Source organism: Streptopelia decaocto, assembly GCF_964273445.1.
Source record: "Streptopelia decaocto genome assembly, chromosome: 2".
NCBI classification, from domain to species: Eukaryota; Metazoa; Chordata; class Aves; order Columbiformes; family Columbidae; genus Streptopelia; species Streptopelia decaocto.
In genome coordinates this window covers 64,991,012-65,008,735 of record NC_138655.1, presented here as the reverse complement: position 1 = coordinate 65,008,735, position 17,724 = coordinate 64,991,012, and the positions used below count along the sequence as shown (strand labels likewise).

The following is a 17,724-nucleotide window of genomic DNA, read 5'->3' as shown; positions in this document are numbered from 1 at the left end:
GCTTTAAAACAGTAACTCCACTTTTTCTAATAGCTGAATAAAAAACAATGCAGTCAAACTGGTCTAAGATCCTTTTAATACAAGAAACAAAACAAATTAAATGGTAACCACCTTGTTAGCCACCCCGAAATCACAAACAGATACACAAGTGAGAAGCTGTGAAAGAGAATTTTATAGCTGTTACCCACCTTTGACAGTAAAAACATTCTCTTTCAGTCTTATGGAATCATCTTCAGTTTCTGGAAGTTCCTTTGATTTTGCACACACTTTCCAAATTCTTATCAAACAATCCTGAGCACAGCTTGCTAAGAAAAGGTCTTCACCTATTTGGTTTAAAAAAAAAAAAAAAAAAATATGGCCATGTTTTCATTGCAATCACTGCCATGACTAACCTACCACCTTTCCAAATGTACTACAGCTTTATCCTAATTTTTCTTATTGTACGCAATATCATAAACTTTTTTTTTTTTATTATTTCAACATCAATTTACTTTCACATTTCAAAATCTCCACTAGTTTAGAATACACTGACTACAGACATTTTTATACTTACAAGACATGGAAGACATGGTAAGTGCTGTACATACTGTACATATGCTTCCTTACTACCTATGGCCTCCACTGTCAAAACTGACAGCTGCGATAAGTCCTTTCCTTTTGTTTTTTCAGGATTATAGCGCACTCTAATTCATTGTGGTTTAGTTTTGCCATTGCAAGAACTATTTGACTAGTTAACATCTGAATAGATTCTCCTCTTAATCTCCCATTCTTTAAAATTAAAAAGAACAAGAAAAAATAATAAAGAGGGGTGGGGAGACGAAAAGTACTATTTTCTCCTACTTTCCTCACTTTGAAAAAGCAGTCAACTCTTCCTCACTCAGATACAGACATTTGCATATTGAGAAGGACAAGTTGCTAAAACTCCTACTTGTCTGCATTTAGCTACCAGTCAGGTAAACATATTTGAAGCAAGCAAGACAAAATGAGAGATGCAAACATAAGGTGTAAGTGTTCTGCATCAATCCTACTGTATCCATAATTATGACAACTAAAATATAACTGTAGCACAGGTTCAACAATGCTTATGTTTTAATAAGACAAAGTTCTATCTTGATCTTTAATATTTTTATCACCATCTCAGAAAAAAAATCACAGCCACAAGAGCTTAGGCACTACAGTGCATCAAACCCATCTGTTGGAGGGGTAAAACAGCAGTACTGTCATTAAACCAGTATTCCACTTCATTCATCTTTGATACTGACCACAGGCTGCCCATTCAACGCCTCTTATCCAATCCTCATGGCCAGGGAGTATTAAAGTTCTCTGAAACTGAATAAAAATTCCTGTTATATCATAAAAACGCATCTAATTACCACACACATATGAGCAACTAGCTTTAGATTTTCAAGTCTTCTATGTTTACAGCTTCTATTATTTGAAACTGGAAAAACAAGCTGCTACTAAGGATTGTAAATTATTGTCAGACTCTAAATACGCCTTTTTTGTTTTGCCAACATGCATCACATCATGGCACCTCCCAAACATGAGCAGGAAAAAATATTAATTTAAGGTGCTTACCTTCTAGAGGCTACAGTCTATGTAACAGATGATTTTTTTTTTTAAGTTTATCAGACTTATAGGGGTACACAAAAATAAAGCAATGCAGGTTATGACATGGTAAATAATTTTTATTATGTGTGTTAAGTAGATGCAACTGCAGATGAGGTGAAAAATTAAGAGGTAAAACCAAGTGTAAAAAGAAGGGTAGATGTTTTGAAATTATTTCAATAATTAATTTGTAATTTAATACTATTACTAAGAATTACTTATGGGGCCAGAAATATTCCCTGTGTTTCTTAAGTTCATTAACTAAGTTTCTAAGGAAGGTAAGCATCAAGAACTGTATCTGCTGATGGAAACCTACACATGAACACAGGCTCAAGAACACAGGAATGCAAACATGGTCCAGACCTCCTTGCAAGAGCTTTCATTAGTAGTATATTTTCATTCATAACATTTATTACTGTCTTGTTTTGATTCAAGTATGGTGGAAGTGTTCACTGCTTAATCAGCATTTAAAGCATTTCTGTTTTTCTTTGCCCAGAAAAAGCTCTACTTTCATGACATTTTTTTTATCCCAGGATGACTTAAATGTCCGAAATAACCATTACAGTTCAAATGCTAGTGTAGTTTAGTACAAACGAGTAATTATAACATTAGTTCTTGCATTCTGTTGTGCTAAATCCCTTACCTAGGCCTACAAACAGTTAAGTAATCTTGTAAGTAATGACAGTCTTTGCTCTCAGCACAAGACTGCAAATGAGTGCTCTTTCCCTGTCTGTAATAAAAAAAAAAATATATATATTTTTTTTTAAAAAAAGGCAACACAATAAGAAAGGTTCTCTCAAAAATCTCTCTTTTCAGCTTCAGAGAAGATAGTCAGCAACAGTAATTCATCCAAACAATTTATACAGCTAACCAAACATACTCAGAATTCAGCGCCTCTTCTCTTTGGTCCATACTTTCCTGGGTATTCCACAAAATCACCTTCGCCATCAAAAAACGTTACTCAGCTTCTCCTTGTTCTACATTTGCATTCTTAATGTTACAGAACAATTCACATAGAGACATGACCAAAAAAGTTTAAAAGAAACTTCAAAATCAGAAAGTTTTGGTCTTGATGAAGAACGTGTTCCCACAGTCACGTAAATCTCATTTGGCTTGTCACTTCTGCACTCACTGGCATTTCTGCATATATGATAGATGTTCATGTTAAACACCCAACTGGTTATGTGTAAATAAGGGCAGGAACAGTGCAGGAAACAAGATCAAACAGTGACCTAAAAGTTCTTCTTAACACTATGTGTTTCTGGCAATATATTAAAAAAAAACAAACCAAAAAAAACACACAAAAAACCAACAACTTCTTAGCACTTCACATTTCAGATAATAGATAAAAAGCCATCTATTTATTCATTCAGTTATATGATCATTGAAATCATGCTCTGTATTTTACATTTGCCATGGTTACTTCGTAAAAGTATTCTGAAATGAAAGACTGATTCAGGTTGAACTGTTGCTAACATGCTTGTTCCTTATACATTGAACAGCGTTCGTATTTCGTGAAACTTGACTCTAATATTAATCTAAACACACATCTAGTAATTTTTAATTTCAGAGGTTTTTTCTAATTACCCATATATTTTCACATCAAAGAGAACCATCAAGAAAAGCAGATATTTGTTTTCTCTTTAAGAGAGTAAAACATTACTTTGAGGTTTCTAATTCATTTCCCAAATAAGCTTATAGGCACTACTGAGCCTTAAGTCAAGCATGCAGTTCTTTTGTGCTATAGAAAAAGCACTCAAAATTTTCCAGATATGGTTTCTCATAAAAATAAAAATTGTCCCCTGAAACTGAGCAAGGAGTAGTATGCCCTCAGCTTGAGATTTTTGTATTGTTTTTGCTGTTTACTTTGAAGTCTGAGTCTCCTGGTATCACACACTCAGTTTCTTCAGATGTATTCCATTCTAAAACTGCATCAATTTAAAGATCCTTGCAGATGCACACGGTCATTATTTCTAAATTATTCAGTCAAATTTTTTCTTATTGCCTAAGTTATATTTGCAAGTATTTTGAGCTGCTATTCTTCACGTTTTCACAGATTTTGTTCCTATAGTCTCATCTTTCTCCTTCTTTATTTCAGTTTTCCCCTTGATCCTTAGAGGGTACATAAGATTATTGGAAGTTACAGTACCAACATCTGAATCTAACAAAAACTCATTGTCCGAGTCACCTACTTCATAGGCTTTCCCATGCCTCTTAACTAATCTCTCAACATTTTTATGTAGCAGCAATCTGGTTTCTTTTGTTTTAGGCAAAGAGTAAAACTGTTCTGCAGGTGGCAGAACTAATGAAGCCTGGTTGTCTGTGGCCATGCCCAGCACAATCTGCGCAACTAACTCTGCCCACACTTGGGGTACATGTCCTTCAGGATCAGGCTATTTAGCAAATTTGGCAACTTTCACATAAGGTAACAGATGTTCAGATCTTCTCAGTTTCTCTCCAGTGGGCACTAAATGCGATACCTCTCCTCTATGCAGTTGCTAGTCTTGTAGAATTAGAAAGAGCCTGAATTATCTTTGAGTCTCTTATTCCACTTTTCAATTAGGCCAAATTATTTGGGGGAAACCTACTCAAACATGCAACAGCAAATCTTCTCACAGAAACAAAGCTCAACATAGGGATGATTTGTTTTAAAGCTCTATTTTAATCTTCTGGTTTACCTACTTCCCTTCCATAAGCCTGTAATATTTCAAGCAGGAAGACATGTAATGGTTTCTGAAAGATATTCCCTGGGTACTTTTATAAATCAATACCCTCTTTCAAGGACTCAGAAAAGTAAAGAGATCATTTTCTCTCTACTGCTTCACACAGTAAGGGATCTCTGGGTAGAGAGTCTTAAAGGATTTGAATCCAGCCCACTCAGTTTCAAAAACTAAGTAGTTTTTATGAATAAATATATTTCAACTGTAAAATTCATGAGCTTACCAAAAGGCAGCTTTTTCCAGCTAACTGAAGATGCCTCACCTTCCCTCAGATTATAACAGTGCGCTTCAAGTTTCATTAGAATGTCCCATTAAGAACTTATATTCTACCTTGGAGTTCATACCATCTTTTTCAGGGCTTTAACTACAGGAAGAGGTTTCCGAGAGTCACAATTACAGGTCAGAGCTACAGGCTGTTACAAGTTAGAGAAGGATGCAAAAGTTTAGATTCTAATCATTCTTCTACACAAAGTTCTCGCAAAAAAAATGACAGGATGACACTAATATTTCCTTCAAATACCTCTAAAAGTAGAACTGCGTAAGCCATAAAAAAGTGTCAGCAGATCTGAGAGAAGCCAACTAAAGAGAACCTTCCTTACACAGCTAGGAAGGAATTTACGTCAGAAGGCTCACAAAAATGTTTTCATTCTGTTAACAGCCGTAATGCACTATGTAGGCACTTTTACTCCACCGGGAATCAAATTTGAGCTCTTCTCTTTGAGATCTGTACAGTTTACTTAGTTAAAAGAGATGTTCTGTAAAGTCAGACACCAAACAGAAGTCCTATCTCATTTAAAAAAAGAGAAACTCTGAACGCAAACTCTGCCAAGACAGCTGGTGAAAATACTTCCTAAAATTGAAGGAAAATGTGTGAAAAATAACATATGTAAAATAAGAGAAAATTATTCATCCCTTGTATGACTAAAGTTTGCTACCTTCAAAAAAAGACAGAAGAATAAACTTGCTTATGAAGATGAAAATGGAGCTTGCTGATTCCAATTATCTTCCTTTATGCTCCACAGACTGACTGCATTTAAGAATGGCTAAGACTGCTGTTATACTCAAAAGTTTAGTCAACAACTGGCAAAATAAGTTATGAATTTCTGATTTTTGGCAGTGAAACTGCATATTATTTGTTAATCTGAACCATGCAAGAAAACAAGTTCCAGATTTTGAATGAGGAAAATCAACTGTACAGCCCCTGACAAAAAAGTCTTTCTTTAGCACACTGAGAATCATGAGTGGCATTCTGCCATGGCTAATTCCCAGAGAACATCATTAAACTGATTTAACTCATGAGCTACATAAGAAAGAAAAAGTAAAAGCTAAGAAACCGGCCCTTCTTTCTGCTTAGTGGTTGAGAAAACACTGAACATAGCAGATAAAGGATGAAGTATTTATTTTATGGACAACAACAAAAAAGAAACCTTATTCTTGTATGTCGCAGCATGAACAGGCAAAATTATCAATAAAGTAGCTTTTATCTCAAAAATCAAGAAGAAAATCTGTTCTTCAATCTCTAAGGGGACTGTACCTGAACAAATCCAGAAACATGGTTCCTACATACGTTAGTTTCAATGGGGGTTCTGAATGTTCAGGTTCATTGGTACATCGTGGGGCAGTGTTTGTGGTTTGAGGTTTTTTTCAAGGGAGCAATAGAGAGAAAAAAAAAAGACATTTACTTCTGTTTTGAAAGACAGTCATTCAAAACATGCTTTAGAGTCTAATAAAACTTCTGAACCAATCCAAGAGAAGACAGAATTTCTTTGTAGTGCTCCAAAGGAACATTAAACTCTACAAGAAACTAAAGATAAAGACAGCTTTCAAATAATACATGAAAAATGTGCATGTTTTAGAAGATCAGACACTCCTTCAAATATTTCTTTCAATATTCAGAAACACTGAGCACAAAGGCCATGCTTAGCAACAAAAATACAATTCTACAGATGGAAATAATATCAGTTTTATTATAGGAATTTATAGACTGAAAGGAACATCATTTCCATATGAACCATTCAATACATGGATACTCAGTAAAGAAGGTCAGTTGTGCCTATTATGTAATCGAAAACAAAAACAGAGGCTATCTTCATACAGGGCAAAAATAAGAAAAACTAACACTTTCATGCACTGAATCCAACTTCAACATTTTGTATGTACACTTCATCATTACCTAGAAAAATGCATGAACTATTTGAACAGAGGTAGTTGCATGTGATGGCTATATGAAGACAGATACTAGTTATTGAAGAACCTCAAAAATCATCAGCACTTATGGAAAGAAAAACTGAGTAACGTTCTGAGCAAGAGACAAAAACGATAATTACCTGGTCATTCTGCTTTATAAACAAATGTATTTTGCAGTCATCACCACCACAAGCCAGTATTGGTACTGGAAAGGAAAAAAAAAAAAAGTCTTCGTTGCTCAAGTTACAAAATCTAATATTCTAGAATATGACAAATCATATAAATAACATAAAAATCAACATATTATTAATAAATATATTAATACGAACAGGCAAGCATGATACCACTTTTTTGTTTTCCAAATTAGACACCTAATATTGTTTGAAATAAACTAGGATTTGAAGAACACAAAACTCACAAGTTATTTTGGCATATATATAATATCTACAAATTCTTCAGATGCTAAAGAGTAGTTTCCTTCAAGCTCCTGTATCTGTAGGAAGTTCAAGTATTAGAGATTTTTAATTAATTGTTTATTTTATTGAATCAACAGGCATTTGCTCTAAATACAAAAGGAGCAAGCAACAAAACAAAATTACTCAGAACTGGAGGTAGCATAATTATCACACAGCAAATAAAAAGACCAAAAAAGGAAGACAGACCACCAACAACTGTACATAATGATATGAAAGCAATGAACATTATTATACACATCCTCAAGTCTTGAGTAGTAGTTTACTTCTATGACCCATCTAGAAAGTGCACTAAACATACAAGTCTATTGAAGCAAACCAGACAAAGTTTTGTTTAAAGGGAAAACAAGAGAAATCAGGCAGTGTATTAGTTCATCTCTCCCACGGAAGAAGATGGAGAAAAATAGTTAACCCTTACTCCACTCTTTTTGGGTCATAAGGATGAAGCAGTACTGCTAGGGACTGAAATAGCAAAAGAAAATGAATTGTAGAAAATTATGAAGAAATAAGTTATCAGGGCTAGACATTCACATTTCCCAAATCTGGGTAGAAAAAAAAAAAATACTAAATGTCACTAAAATCAGCTACTTCATTTAAAAATCCTATATGTCATCCCTTTAAAGGGCTAGAATTATCTTTAGTAGGGATAGGTCAAAAAAATCAACTTGAATATTCATAAGCGTACACTCTATCCTAATTTCCTCTTTCAGCTTGTACAGAATCTGTGCTTAGATATCTCCTGCTCCTCTCACACTTACACCTCTATCACTTGCTCCTTCTCTCCAACCTCTAAGTCACATTTCACCTTCATATCCTCCTTGCCTTACATGGGGCCAAAAAAGACTGCTTTGGGCTGGAGGTAATGAGATGTTTTGAAAGAAGACCCAGTCTTCAGGTCCACAGAAAAGGAGCAAGAATTAGGGCTTTTTCCACAAAATACGATACAATGTATGTTCTTGTAGCCTGTATCATCTTTTCCTGAGAAATACATTTTATGGGCCATTACGGTAACTACATACTTATTCAGTGGAATAAAAGCTTAACTAATAAAAAAAGTAAGAGAATTATGATCTAGTTGCTGTAACAGACAAATGCAAAAGTTTTCACTCAAAAAGTTCTATCAAGTATATAACTGGCAAAACCAGACTAATATATAGTTTTTCACATAAATGTATTAAGAATTTCAATCTAATTGAGATAAAGTCCTGCAAAGGAAATTGAAAAAATTAGTGGGAAAGTGTGGTCCAGTTGCAATGGGGACAGTGTGATTGGCAAAGCTTTTTCAAGTTTGTTCACATTTTTCCCACCTGTTGCAATTCAGTTCTGAGGAGACAATTCTTATTTGTCAGAGACCAAGCTATGGCACCACAATTCTCCAGGTGGTAGGAAGAATCAGAGTATAAGACAAAAGAGCTGACCAAGATCTGTAAAATAGTAAATCCTATTCCCAGCATTTTAGAAGCAGGGTTTCTATAGACAACGCAAGGCAAAAAGCAACAAACCAAACAAAACAGTATGAAGCTTTTCTTCCAGATCCAGAAAACAACTGTGAAGAAACTCTTTCACTAAGATGCTGCCAGTAAAGTGCTTACACACTACTCCAGCTGTAAATGATTGTTCAGGTATTTATGCGCAGTCTATTGGCCTTCCCCATTTGACTTCTTCACGAAAATGGTTCTTAACTTTTTTTTTAATAATTTATTTTCAAAGACAATCAGTTAAAGTATTAGGCATGTCTTTGATGTCTTTTGAAAGTTAAAGCATCCACTACATACTCATCTATTTTCAATGCAAGCTTTAAATTTCTTTGCTTGGTGAAATCAGAGGTTACCGTAAATGCTTCTAGTTCAGGAGAGTAGTTTATGACTTTTGGAAAAGTAATTCTGTATTTTAATTCATGACTGCAGATTGCCCTGAAGAGAAAACCTTCTTTAAATCTTAATACAGCTGCCAACAGAGCCTTCATAAAGATTTCAGAGCAACTCCTAAAATTATCACGGATCATTGTTCCATGAAGCTCATTAAAATTCCAAATTTCCATTACAGATTAATGTTTCTGACAAAAAGATCAGCAGTGAGATTTTTTAAAATATTGTTTAAGGTACTTCATATTGGAACTGCCATTAAAAACATAAATGTAAAGGGCTTTTTAAAAATGTCTGCACAAAACCTATGCAAATAAATTCTCATTTGAAAATAATTTCAGTTCTTCAGAAAAGTACTCTTTTTCAGGTTATGAGTACTGTGTTGGTTTTGAATAACTAATTTGAACTGGGATGGGAAGAGGCCACAATAATAGATTGTCCTGCTCTGAATGCAACTTGAAGTAACACCAGGTTTTGGGGACTCTGTGAAATTTTCACACCAAAACAAAATGCTTGCTATACCACCATTTAAGGTTTAAGCACTCCCTGCAATTTTGGTTTCAGAAGCATTTAGTTTTAAGAATTAATATGATAATCTTCGTTTTAGGGCTTTTCCAAAATAAACGGTCACTTCTCTTGTATACAATGTGATTTCAACATTAAAAAGATGCACTACTCTAAAGCATTACAGTGAAAATTTCTTACCTGTACACTATCGTACATGAAGAAATAATTTATTGCTTTGCAATATGAATTATATACTCATTAAACTGGCACCACAGAAACTCCACTTCTAATGAAAATTGACACTGGAAGTAACGACCTTAATTTACCCTGAAGCCTTTTAACTTCATATCAACAACCACCTGTTAGTACATTAACAGGAAAAAAAAGAGAGAGAGAAGTTTAAAGTTCTTTAGTGGTGCAGATGCTGCTTTTGTTATCAGGCACCCTCTGGAAATGGACATCAACATTTCCAAATGGGACAATGCATCTTGATAGAGCTTTCGTATCTCCCAGAATTAACACAAGTCAAAGAATAAAATAAGCTTCTGTATAATTGCTCTGGAGACATACAATCAAACAACACATCGGTGTGGAACACATGCAACTAACAGTTGAAAACTCCAGATACACTGAGAAACTTCAGTACTTTTTGTCTTGGGAGCCTGGCACTCCTCCATCCAGGTGAAAGGCTCTAACACAAACTTAATTCAACATATGTATCTGGCTTGAGGATACATTTAGGTTTGTTGTTTGGTTTTGGTTTTTTTTGTTTTATACAGATTTGCAACAGAAGAATGTGTCTGTGGCAGGCTCCAAAACCTGGACATTTTTTGTTAATAGAAAACTATATAAATCATACTGAACAGTCAGGTTAAATTTGTTCAGCATCTCATTTTTTTTCCACATTTAAGACTGAACAGGTGATAAAGGCTGCCCATTAATCTGCAATTTTTGATGCAGGCTTGCAGATTCTTTTTCTAGATCTTGCCCTTCAATCCAAACAACAAGAACAAACATACACAGCAGCACCACAAGGACTGGGTGAAACTAAGCATCATCCTAACCCATTTACTTATAGCCCAGTTACTCCTTTTTAAAGTTCTCTGTCTCAAGAGTTCAACTAAAAAACTCAATTTGGGCATCATTTTGAAGGCACTATAATCAGCCAGTAATTTTCTATGATAATTACTAAGAAGAGTTCAGTGACAATCAGTGTAGGCTGATTCTGTAGAAAACAAAAAATATAGCACAAGGGTCTGCAGTTGGTCAAATGAAAATCTATTTCGGGGATTTCTCAGATTTTACATTTCCTGCATTGATATTCAAGATGTGCAGCTGTACTTACCACTGCTGCCAGGCAAGAACGATAAGCAGACATCCATAACAAATCCATTTCCAAACTGCAGAATTTCAATACATTTAGCTGGAAAACAAGGACAGCATTGATCTCATTAATCATAAGTATTACAGTTACGCTGTCATTTCCTACTACATTATGTAGTTAAAATTTCCCATTCAATTTTATTTTAAGGAGCTGAAAAACTTCTACATTTTTCAGAAGCCTAAATAATAATATTATCTTCTCTGGGGCCACAGAAATTCATCTAGAGTTAGCTGAGTTAGAAGATAAATCACTATTCTCCACTGACTATTAAAGCTGTATAAAAGCTTCACTGTGGTAACACATCAGAAGCGATAAATATTGCAAATTATATCCCGTGGCAACAACATTGACTACACAGGGAGCTAAAAGTGAATCCATTTTCTACATGAGTGGAAAGAGAGATGAGTAAAAACTAACTTTCCTGCAAATACCCCTGAAATCCTAGAAGTGGCTGAACTGATAAGTCATCAAGATCAAAGTAACCAACGGGATTGCACAAAAACCTCTCTACAGAAGCAGAACTGGTCCTTCCACCACTGGAACCCATAACAGGAAGACAAAAAGGAAAGGATGTGACTTCATGGTATTCTTTGGGAGCATGAGAAATGACTTCCAGAACACGGGACTGAAGACTGGCAACTCTCACTTCTCTCCTGTAGGCAGGGCAATGTGAAATCTTCACATGCACCAGATAACGAAGAAGGTAGCTTGAGAGATGCAGACAGTACAACTCAACTAGCAAATAACATTTTAAATCTAGATTATCTGCCCAATTTATCTCCTATGTATTTCAAAGAGCTGTTCTCCCATGTGTCCATGCAAGGACCTAGTTCACCAGAAGGTCAAGATCCTATTACCCCACACTTCATTGGACTCAAGTCAATAGTAACAAAAATGTTACTAGTTTAACCTCACCTTTCTAATGCCAGCATTCACCATTTTACTAAGTAATTTTACTTCATGCACACATACAGCTACTTTGCCCCCACATTACAAGGAAAAGTGATGGTTCAGATGATCAGATTCTGAACACATATAAAAAAGAAACAAGTAAATTCAGCTAACACGTTGCACAGTTTGAAGAGAAATCAATATAGTTGTATTAAAAGATGTTAGTATTCAGGCAAATACTTCAATGGATAAGCACTCATCTTTTTTTTTTTAAGCCAGTAAACTGTCCATAATATTTTAAAAAAGTTACCTTCCGAACCATGCCGAGACCAAATTCTCACAGTAGAGTCAGAAGCTGCAGAAGCTACTAGCAGATTTGAATCAGGCTCATCTGACTGGTAGACAGCATCCACGGCACAAACAGCTTCAGCATGGCCTTTGAGAGGAATGCTTTTCACAAGCTGAACACATCAGAAAGTTTTACAAAGTTATACAAATAAACAACATTAAATTCCAGTAACTTATCCAAGAGAATTTTTAAAGCCATTTGAAGAAATAAAACAATTTAATACTGAAAACAAGTTGTACGCCTGCAATGGCAGAGAACCTGCCAAGCTATGCTTAAGCTACAGTATATTCCAGGAAAACACTGAGAAGGGATACAGCTATGATGAGTATTAACTTGGTAAGATTTTATTCAAAGCTGAACAGAATTAAATGTTCCTGTGTACACTACACAAACGTCACCATTCCTTGAGGGAATCTGGAAATAATAGAGAAGGTAGGAAGAGCACTTTCCTTCTTTTTTCTCATTCGCTTGCCCCTTACCCTAAGGAATATCTCATAAAAGCTTTGAGAACCTTAGTGAAGGAGAGAGAGTAGAGAACACAACGGAATAAGTAGCAGCTACAGCAGCTTTAGCAGCAATGTTTAGTGTGTTCTCACAAGTTAAACCAGCTTTTTACTCCTTCAATATAGCAACATGAAAAAGAAAAACTCTAAATTTAGACTTTAGTACCTACTTCCTTAATGAACAGGTGATTCAATTTGTAATATGTTCCTCATAAACACAAAGAGCAAAATGAGAGGCCTTTAATTCTGCAACCAGAAGTTGTCCAGTATTTATCCAAATTTTGTCATAAATGCACTTGACGTCTCTTTCCAACACATGGTGTGGTAGGTCACACATTTTAAAACACCAAACCTCATCTAGTTTGAGGTAGCCTATGAAATGGGTTACCTACACAGCCATTCACAAACCAATGCCTAATAAAAAAGATTTTAAAAGATAGATAGTAAATTAAAGTATATTGTCACCTACATCTCAGTTCATTCTGAAGGTTCTTTTACACCATATTCCATCTTTTGCCTTAGATTTTACAGTATGAATAGTAAATGATCATGTCTCCTTTTCTCAATTACTCCGACAAATTACATTGTTGCACAGATTTATTTATTTTTTTAAACACCTACTCCAACTTGTATATCATCCTGGTAAGACCACCTATATACAAACACTACACTGTCACACAGATTGACCAGAAATCATTAGAAATGGATATAAAGAAACAAGGAAGAAGGGCACAGGAAATGTCAACTCATTATTTGAAGATTTAAGGCAGTTTGAAGGGAAGTGCTATACGAGATTAGAAAGCTGATGACTTGAGAACAGACAAACGAGATCTTTTAGACATGCTAGAAAAATCCACCTGATGACAGGTTAGCTAATTTCTTAATGAAGGCTGATTTGAAAAATATAAACTACAGAAAAGAAGAAACAATATTTAAAGTAAAACATAGCATGACAGTTTACCAATAACTTGAAGAAGATGCAGGCAGGGTTCAATAGTTAGAGTAAAACACAGAAATATGAATAATAAATGCAGAAAAAACATGATTTGTGGTATGGGAGAAAGCAGGGAGGGGGAAGATTTTAAAAGAGGTTTTTCCTGCTTACCTGATTATTCCACTTTCCTGTTCCATTCAGTTCCCAAAGAATGAGCTGTTTATCAGATCCACCAGAAATTAACTCTGTTTCAGAAGCTAAAAAGTATATTTTGGTAAGTTTTGCGAACACTTACTTTGTTACAGCAGCCAACAACATAAGAAGTTACATTGGTTACTACTCACTAAATATCATGTATCAACTGTAAGCAAAGTTTTCATCAAAATAAACTATGCCTAAAATGAGTTGCACTGTGCAAGACAGCTTAAGAACAAAGGTATTCCCTAGGACAGCATAAAAAGAAAAGCCACAGGAATACTTGAAGCTTTGTATGATTGTGATGAATATATCTTTCAGAAAATGTTCTCAAATCCAACAGTGTAAATAAATATTTTCTTTTTTTCTGTTTGGTCTTTTTGGAAGATAGGAAAATAGAGCAAGAAAAATCCAACCAAACAGAATTCAAAGTTTTTCACATGAAAATTTAATTCCCAAGTTCCCTACAAATAATTACTTTTAATCAATTTTAAGAAGAAAATGTTTTAGTGCAATCAGTTGAAAGGCTGGCAGGTAATAACACTATTAAGAAGGAATCTTTTCATTTCAGTACTTCCTCCCAAAAAGCAACAAGTCTAATCAACAGCCCCATTTCTCTTCGTCGATGAGTTTCTATAAATGCCTAGGGACAAGAATATATGCCTTTGAAAAGTTTGCACTAAGCAACTCCAAATTCTTGAATTACTACCAAAAGCCTCATACAGGCCTCAAAGCACTTCCATCTTGAAAGATTATGTTTTCAGGGACATGACCTCTACGCAACTTACAGCTTTACAGTCAGAGATTTCTTAAAAGGCATTGCAAAGCAGTTTACAATGTCAAATCGTGACGAACTCCAAGCCCTTACTGAAGCACCGCAGCTGCAAATCTGCTAGAGCCACCGCAGCCCCTGGCAAAACCGTCTCCCGGGCTGGCGCTGGCTGCGGGGCCCGGAGCGGACAGCCGGCCGAATCTCCTCGCTCACCTGAATGTGGCGGGTCAGATCCCTGCGGACCCACGTGTTAAAATCCTCACTAGGAAAGAGGAAGCGCTGCTGCAGCTCCAACTTTCCTTCAGTTGTATTAACTGCAGCCCCTCTGCTGCCGACCCTCTCGCTTCACTTTCCCAAGCGAGGGGGCGAGCAGCAGTGCAGGGAAGCGGCCCCAGCCCCCGCCGCAGCGCACCTCCCTCATTCCCCGCCTGCGGCTCCCCGGCCCGAGGGGACGAGGAGGAGGAGAAGAAAAGCCGCGCTACTCACCGCCGTCCCGCCGGCGGACCCAGCGCACGCAGTTCACCCGGCCGGTGTGGCCGCGGAGGGCAGCGACCACCCGCGCGGCCTGCGGGAGAGAGAAACACTGGGTTTGTTCACCCTGGAGAAGAGGAGACTAAGAGGAGACCTCATCACGGCTACAGGTTCCTCACAAGGGGAGGAGGAGGGGCAGGCACCGAACTCTTCTCTTTAGTGACCAAGGACAGAACCCAAGGGAATGTCAGGAAGATGTGCCAGGGGAGGTTCAGGTTGGACATGAGGAAAAGGTTCTTTCCCCAGAGGGTGGTGGAGCACTGGAACAGGCTCCCCAGGGAGGTGTCACGGCCCCAAGTCTGACAGTGTTCAAGAAGAGACTGGACGACGCCCTCAGACACATGGTGTGAACTGTGGGGTTGGCACATGCAGGGACAGGAGTTGGACTCGATGATCCTTGTGGGTCCCTTCCAACTCGGGACATTCTATGATTTTATGGGAAATACCGAGCCGCAGGCCGCGCTGCCGCCGCCGGCCCCGGCCCGCCTCACAGCGCCCCAGCTCACCGCCGGCTCGTAGAGTACGACGTCCCGGCAGCTACCGAAGGCGAGAAGCGCCCCTCGGCCCCAAGACACGGCTCCGCCACCCGTCCGGTTGGCGCAGCAAGCGACATGACAGATCTCCACGGGCGCCGCCATCTTCGCTTCAGCCGCGTGCGCGACCTCGCGCGGCTCCCGTAGCAACGACCCCGCGCGGTCCCCGAGGGGGCGGGGCCTACGGCCGAAGCGCGGGGCTGGGGCGTGGCCACTGGGCGGGGCGGGGGGCGCCGGGCTGATCAGAGCCGGTTACAGAGCCACAGAATCATACAGGGTTAGGGATTGGAAGGGATATCGAAAGATCATCTAGTCCAATCCCCCTGCCGCAGCAGGAATACCTAGATGAGGTTACACAGGAAGGCATCCAGGCGGGTTTTTAATGTCTCCAGAGAAGAAGATTCCACAACCTCCCTGGGCAGCCTGTTCCACTGCTCTGGCACCCTCACTGTAAAGAGTTTCTTCTCATATTCAAGTGGAACCTCCTGTGTTCCAGTTTGTACCCATTACCCCTTGTCCTATCATTGGTTGTCACCGAGAAGAGCCTGCATCCATCCTCATGACACTCACCCTTTACATATTTATAAACATTAATGAGGTCACCCCTCAGTCTCCTCCAAGCTGAAGAGACCCTACTCCCTCAGCCTTTCCTCATAAGGGAGATGCTCCACTCCCATCCTGGCCCAGCCTGGGGTAGTCTGGCCCTGGCTTCATGACTGTGGGGTCAGAGAGAGTCTGAGCATGAGCCTGAGTGGCCGTGGGGAGAGCCCATTCCTTGGCTTCCACTGCTGGTCTTGTGTCGGGGAGCTCCGTGGTGCTTTACCCCTGTAAGGACCATCTGGGCCTCAGGGGTGCAGCAGCCCTGTGCTGGGGCTTAAAAGGCATAGAAATCAGTGGAATGGGAACTAGTGTTGTTCTAGGGGTTTTTTGCAGGGGTGGGAGTTTAATCTTTGTTGCACCTTTTTTCAAACAGAGGTATAAAACATTCAAAACTTGTCAGGGTTTTGGGTTTTGGTTGGTTTTGTTTACTTGTTTTGGTTTTGGTAGGGTTTTATGTGTGTAGAAGTTGATTCCACATGAACTAGGAAAGAGCAGAACTGAGTATGAGAGATTGTATTGTTGTTACCCATTTCTGATCTGTTTCTGTCGCTGTAAAGCACCCTGTAATCATTCTTAACTCACTGATCTCAGACTGTGTTTGATATGACAGTTCATTATGATGTCCTGGAATAACTGTCACAGAAATGACGTGAATTTGCAACCGAGCAATGGCCAGGGCCCCAGTGGGGTGATCTGAATAAGTTTGAGTTTCTCTGTTTTTCAAGACAAAAGATGAGATCATAGCAGATTAGAGAATTCTATGTTACTTTTTTTTTTTTTAATTGATCTATTTATTGCCCTCACTGCACAAGAAAATGAAACCAAATCAAGAAAGATAAATACTGCAGTAGTAGTCTGGTTTTATTTGCGTTGTCACTAGCCTGAAAAAATGGGTTCATTAGAGGATATTACAATATATGCATGTGCTATGAACTGTTGCAGCCATTTGGCCTCACAGGCTCAAGAATTTTTCCACTTACTGGTGGCTGCAGATGCCACCTGCTGTCCCACAGGCTGCATAGGAGTCTCAGCAGGACCTTCAAGACATCTGCTCTGCCTCCAAATGCTTTACCCCACACATGCAGAAGGCCCTGGAGCAGAGGCCGGGTTGAAGTATAAATGGATTGCCCTGGGACAGAAAGCATAGAAAGGGAGAGGAAACAGAGGTGTGAGTACCTGCGCCTGTTCTGTGCTTCCTTCCCCCAGACTGCAACTGGGATATCAAAGATGAACTGAAAAGCTAGAAAGTCTGTGGTGGAGGGAGAAGACAGCTTTGCATGGCTGTGCAGGGAACAGGGAGAGCAGCAGCAGAAAGCAAGCAGATGTCCAGGGAAAGCACTCTGGGGAACACCTTGGATCCAAAACCATTCCTGGTGGCCTTTATTTCCCTATGTGCCTGCAAATTCATTAATGCTGATTGTCAGCAGCTCTGTAACCTGACACAAAAATGTTACAGCTGGGCACAGCTTTTTCCAGTGGGTGTGAGAGGAAGGAAGCTGTACCTGTTCACATACAAGATACAGCCAGAAATATTAGCTGCTAAGGGAACAAATGACTCCTTGCAGAAAAATGCACGGGTCCAGTCATCAAAGCGTGCTTTAACCGAGGAGTACTGTCCCGGGAGATGCTACGCTGCAGTCATGTTGCACAGCAACCCCCTTCTCAGTGTGCC

General features: G+C 38.4%; 1 protein-coding gene across 1 annotated transcript in view; it reads right to left on the bottom strand.

The window, feature by feature from the left end:
* The window catches only part of ELP2 (elongator acetyltransferase complex subunit 2), a 39,238-nt gene extending 23,655 nt beyond the window's left edge, over nt 1-15,583 (bottom strand). The window contains exons 1-8 of the mRNA XM_082046832.1: nt 15,426-15,583; nt 14,875-14,953; nt 13,593-13,678; nt 11,946-12,096; nt 10,706-10,783; nt 6,656-6,720; nt 1,263-1,329; nt 189-323 (exon numbers count right to left, since the gene is read on the bottom strand). Of these exons, the coding sequence (XP_081902958.1) occupies nt 189-323; nt 1,263-1,329; nt 6,656-6,720; nt 10,706-10,783; nt 11,946-12,096; nt 13,593-13,678; nt 14,875-14,953; nt 15,426-15,557 (793 nt within the window). The 5' untranslated portion in view covers nt 15,558-15,583. The remainder of the gene's footprint in view (nt 1-188; nt 324-1,262; nt 1,330-6,655; nt 6,721-10,705; nt 10,784-11,945; nt 12,097-13,592; nt 13,679-14,874; nt 14,954-15,425) is intronic.
* Between the last annotated feature and the right edge of the window lie 2,141 nt (nt 15,584-17,724).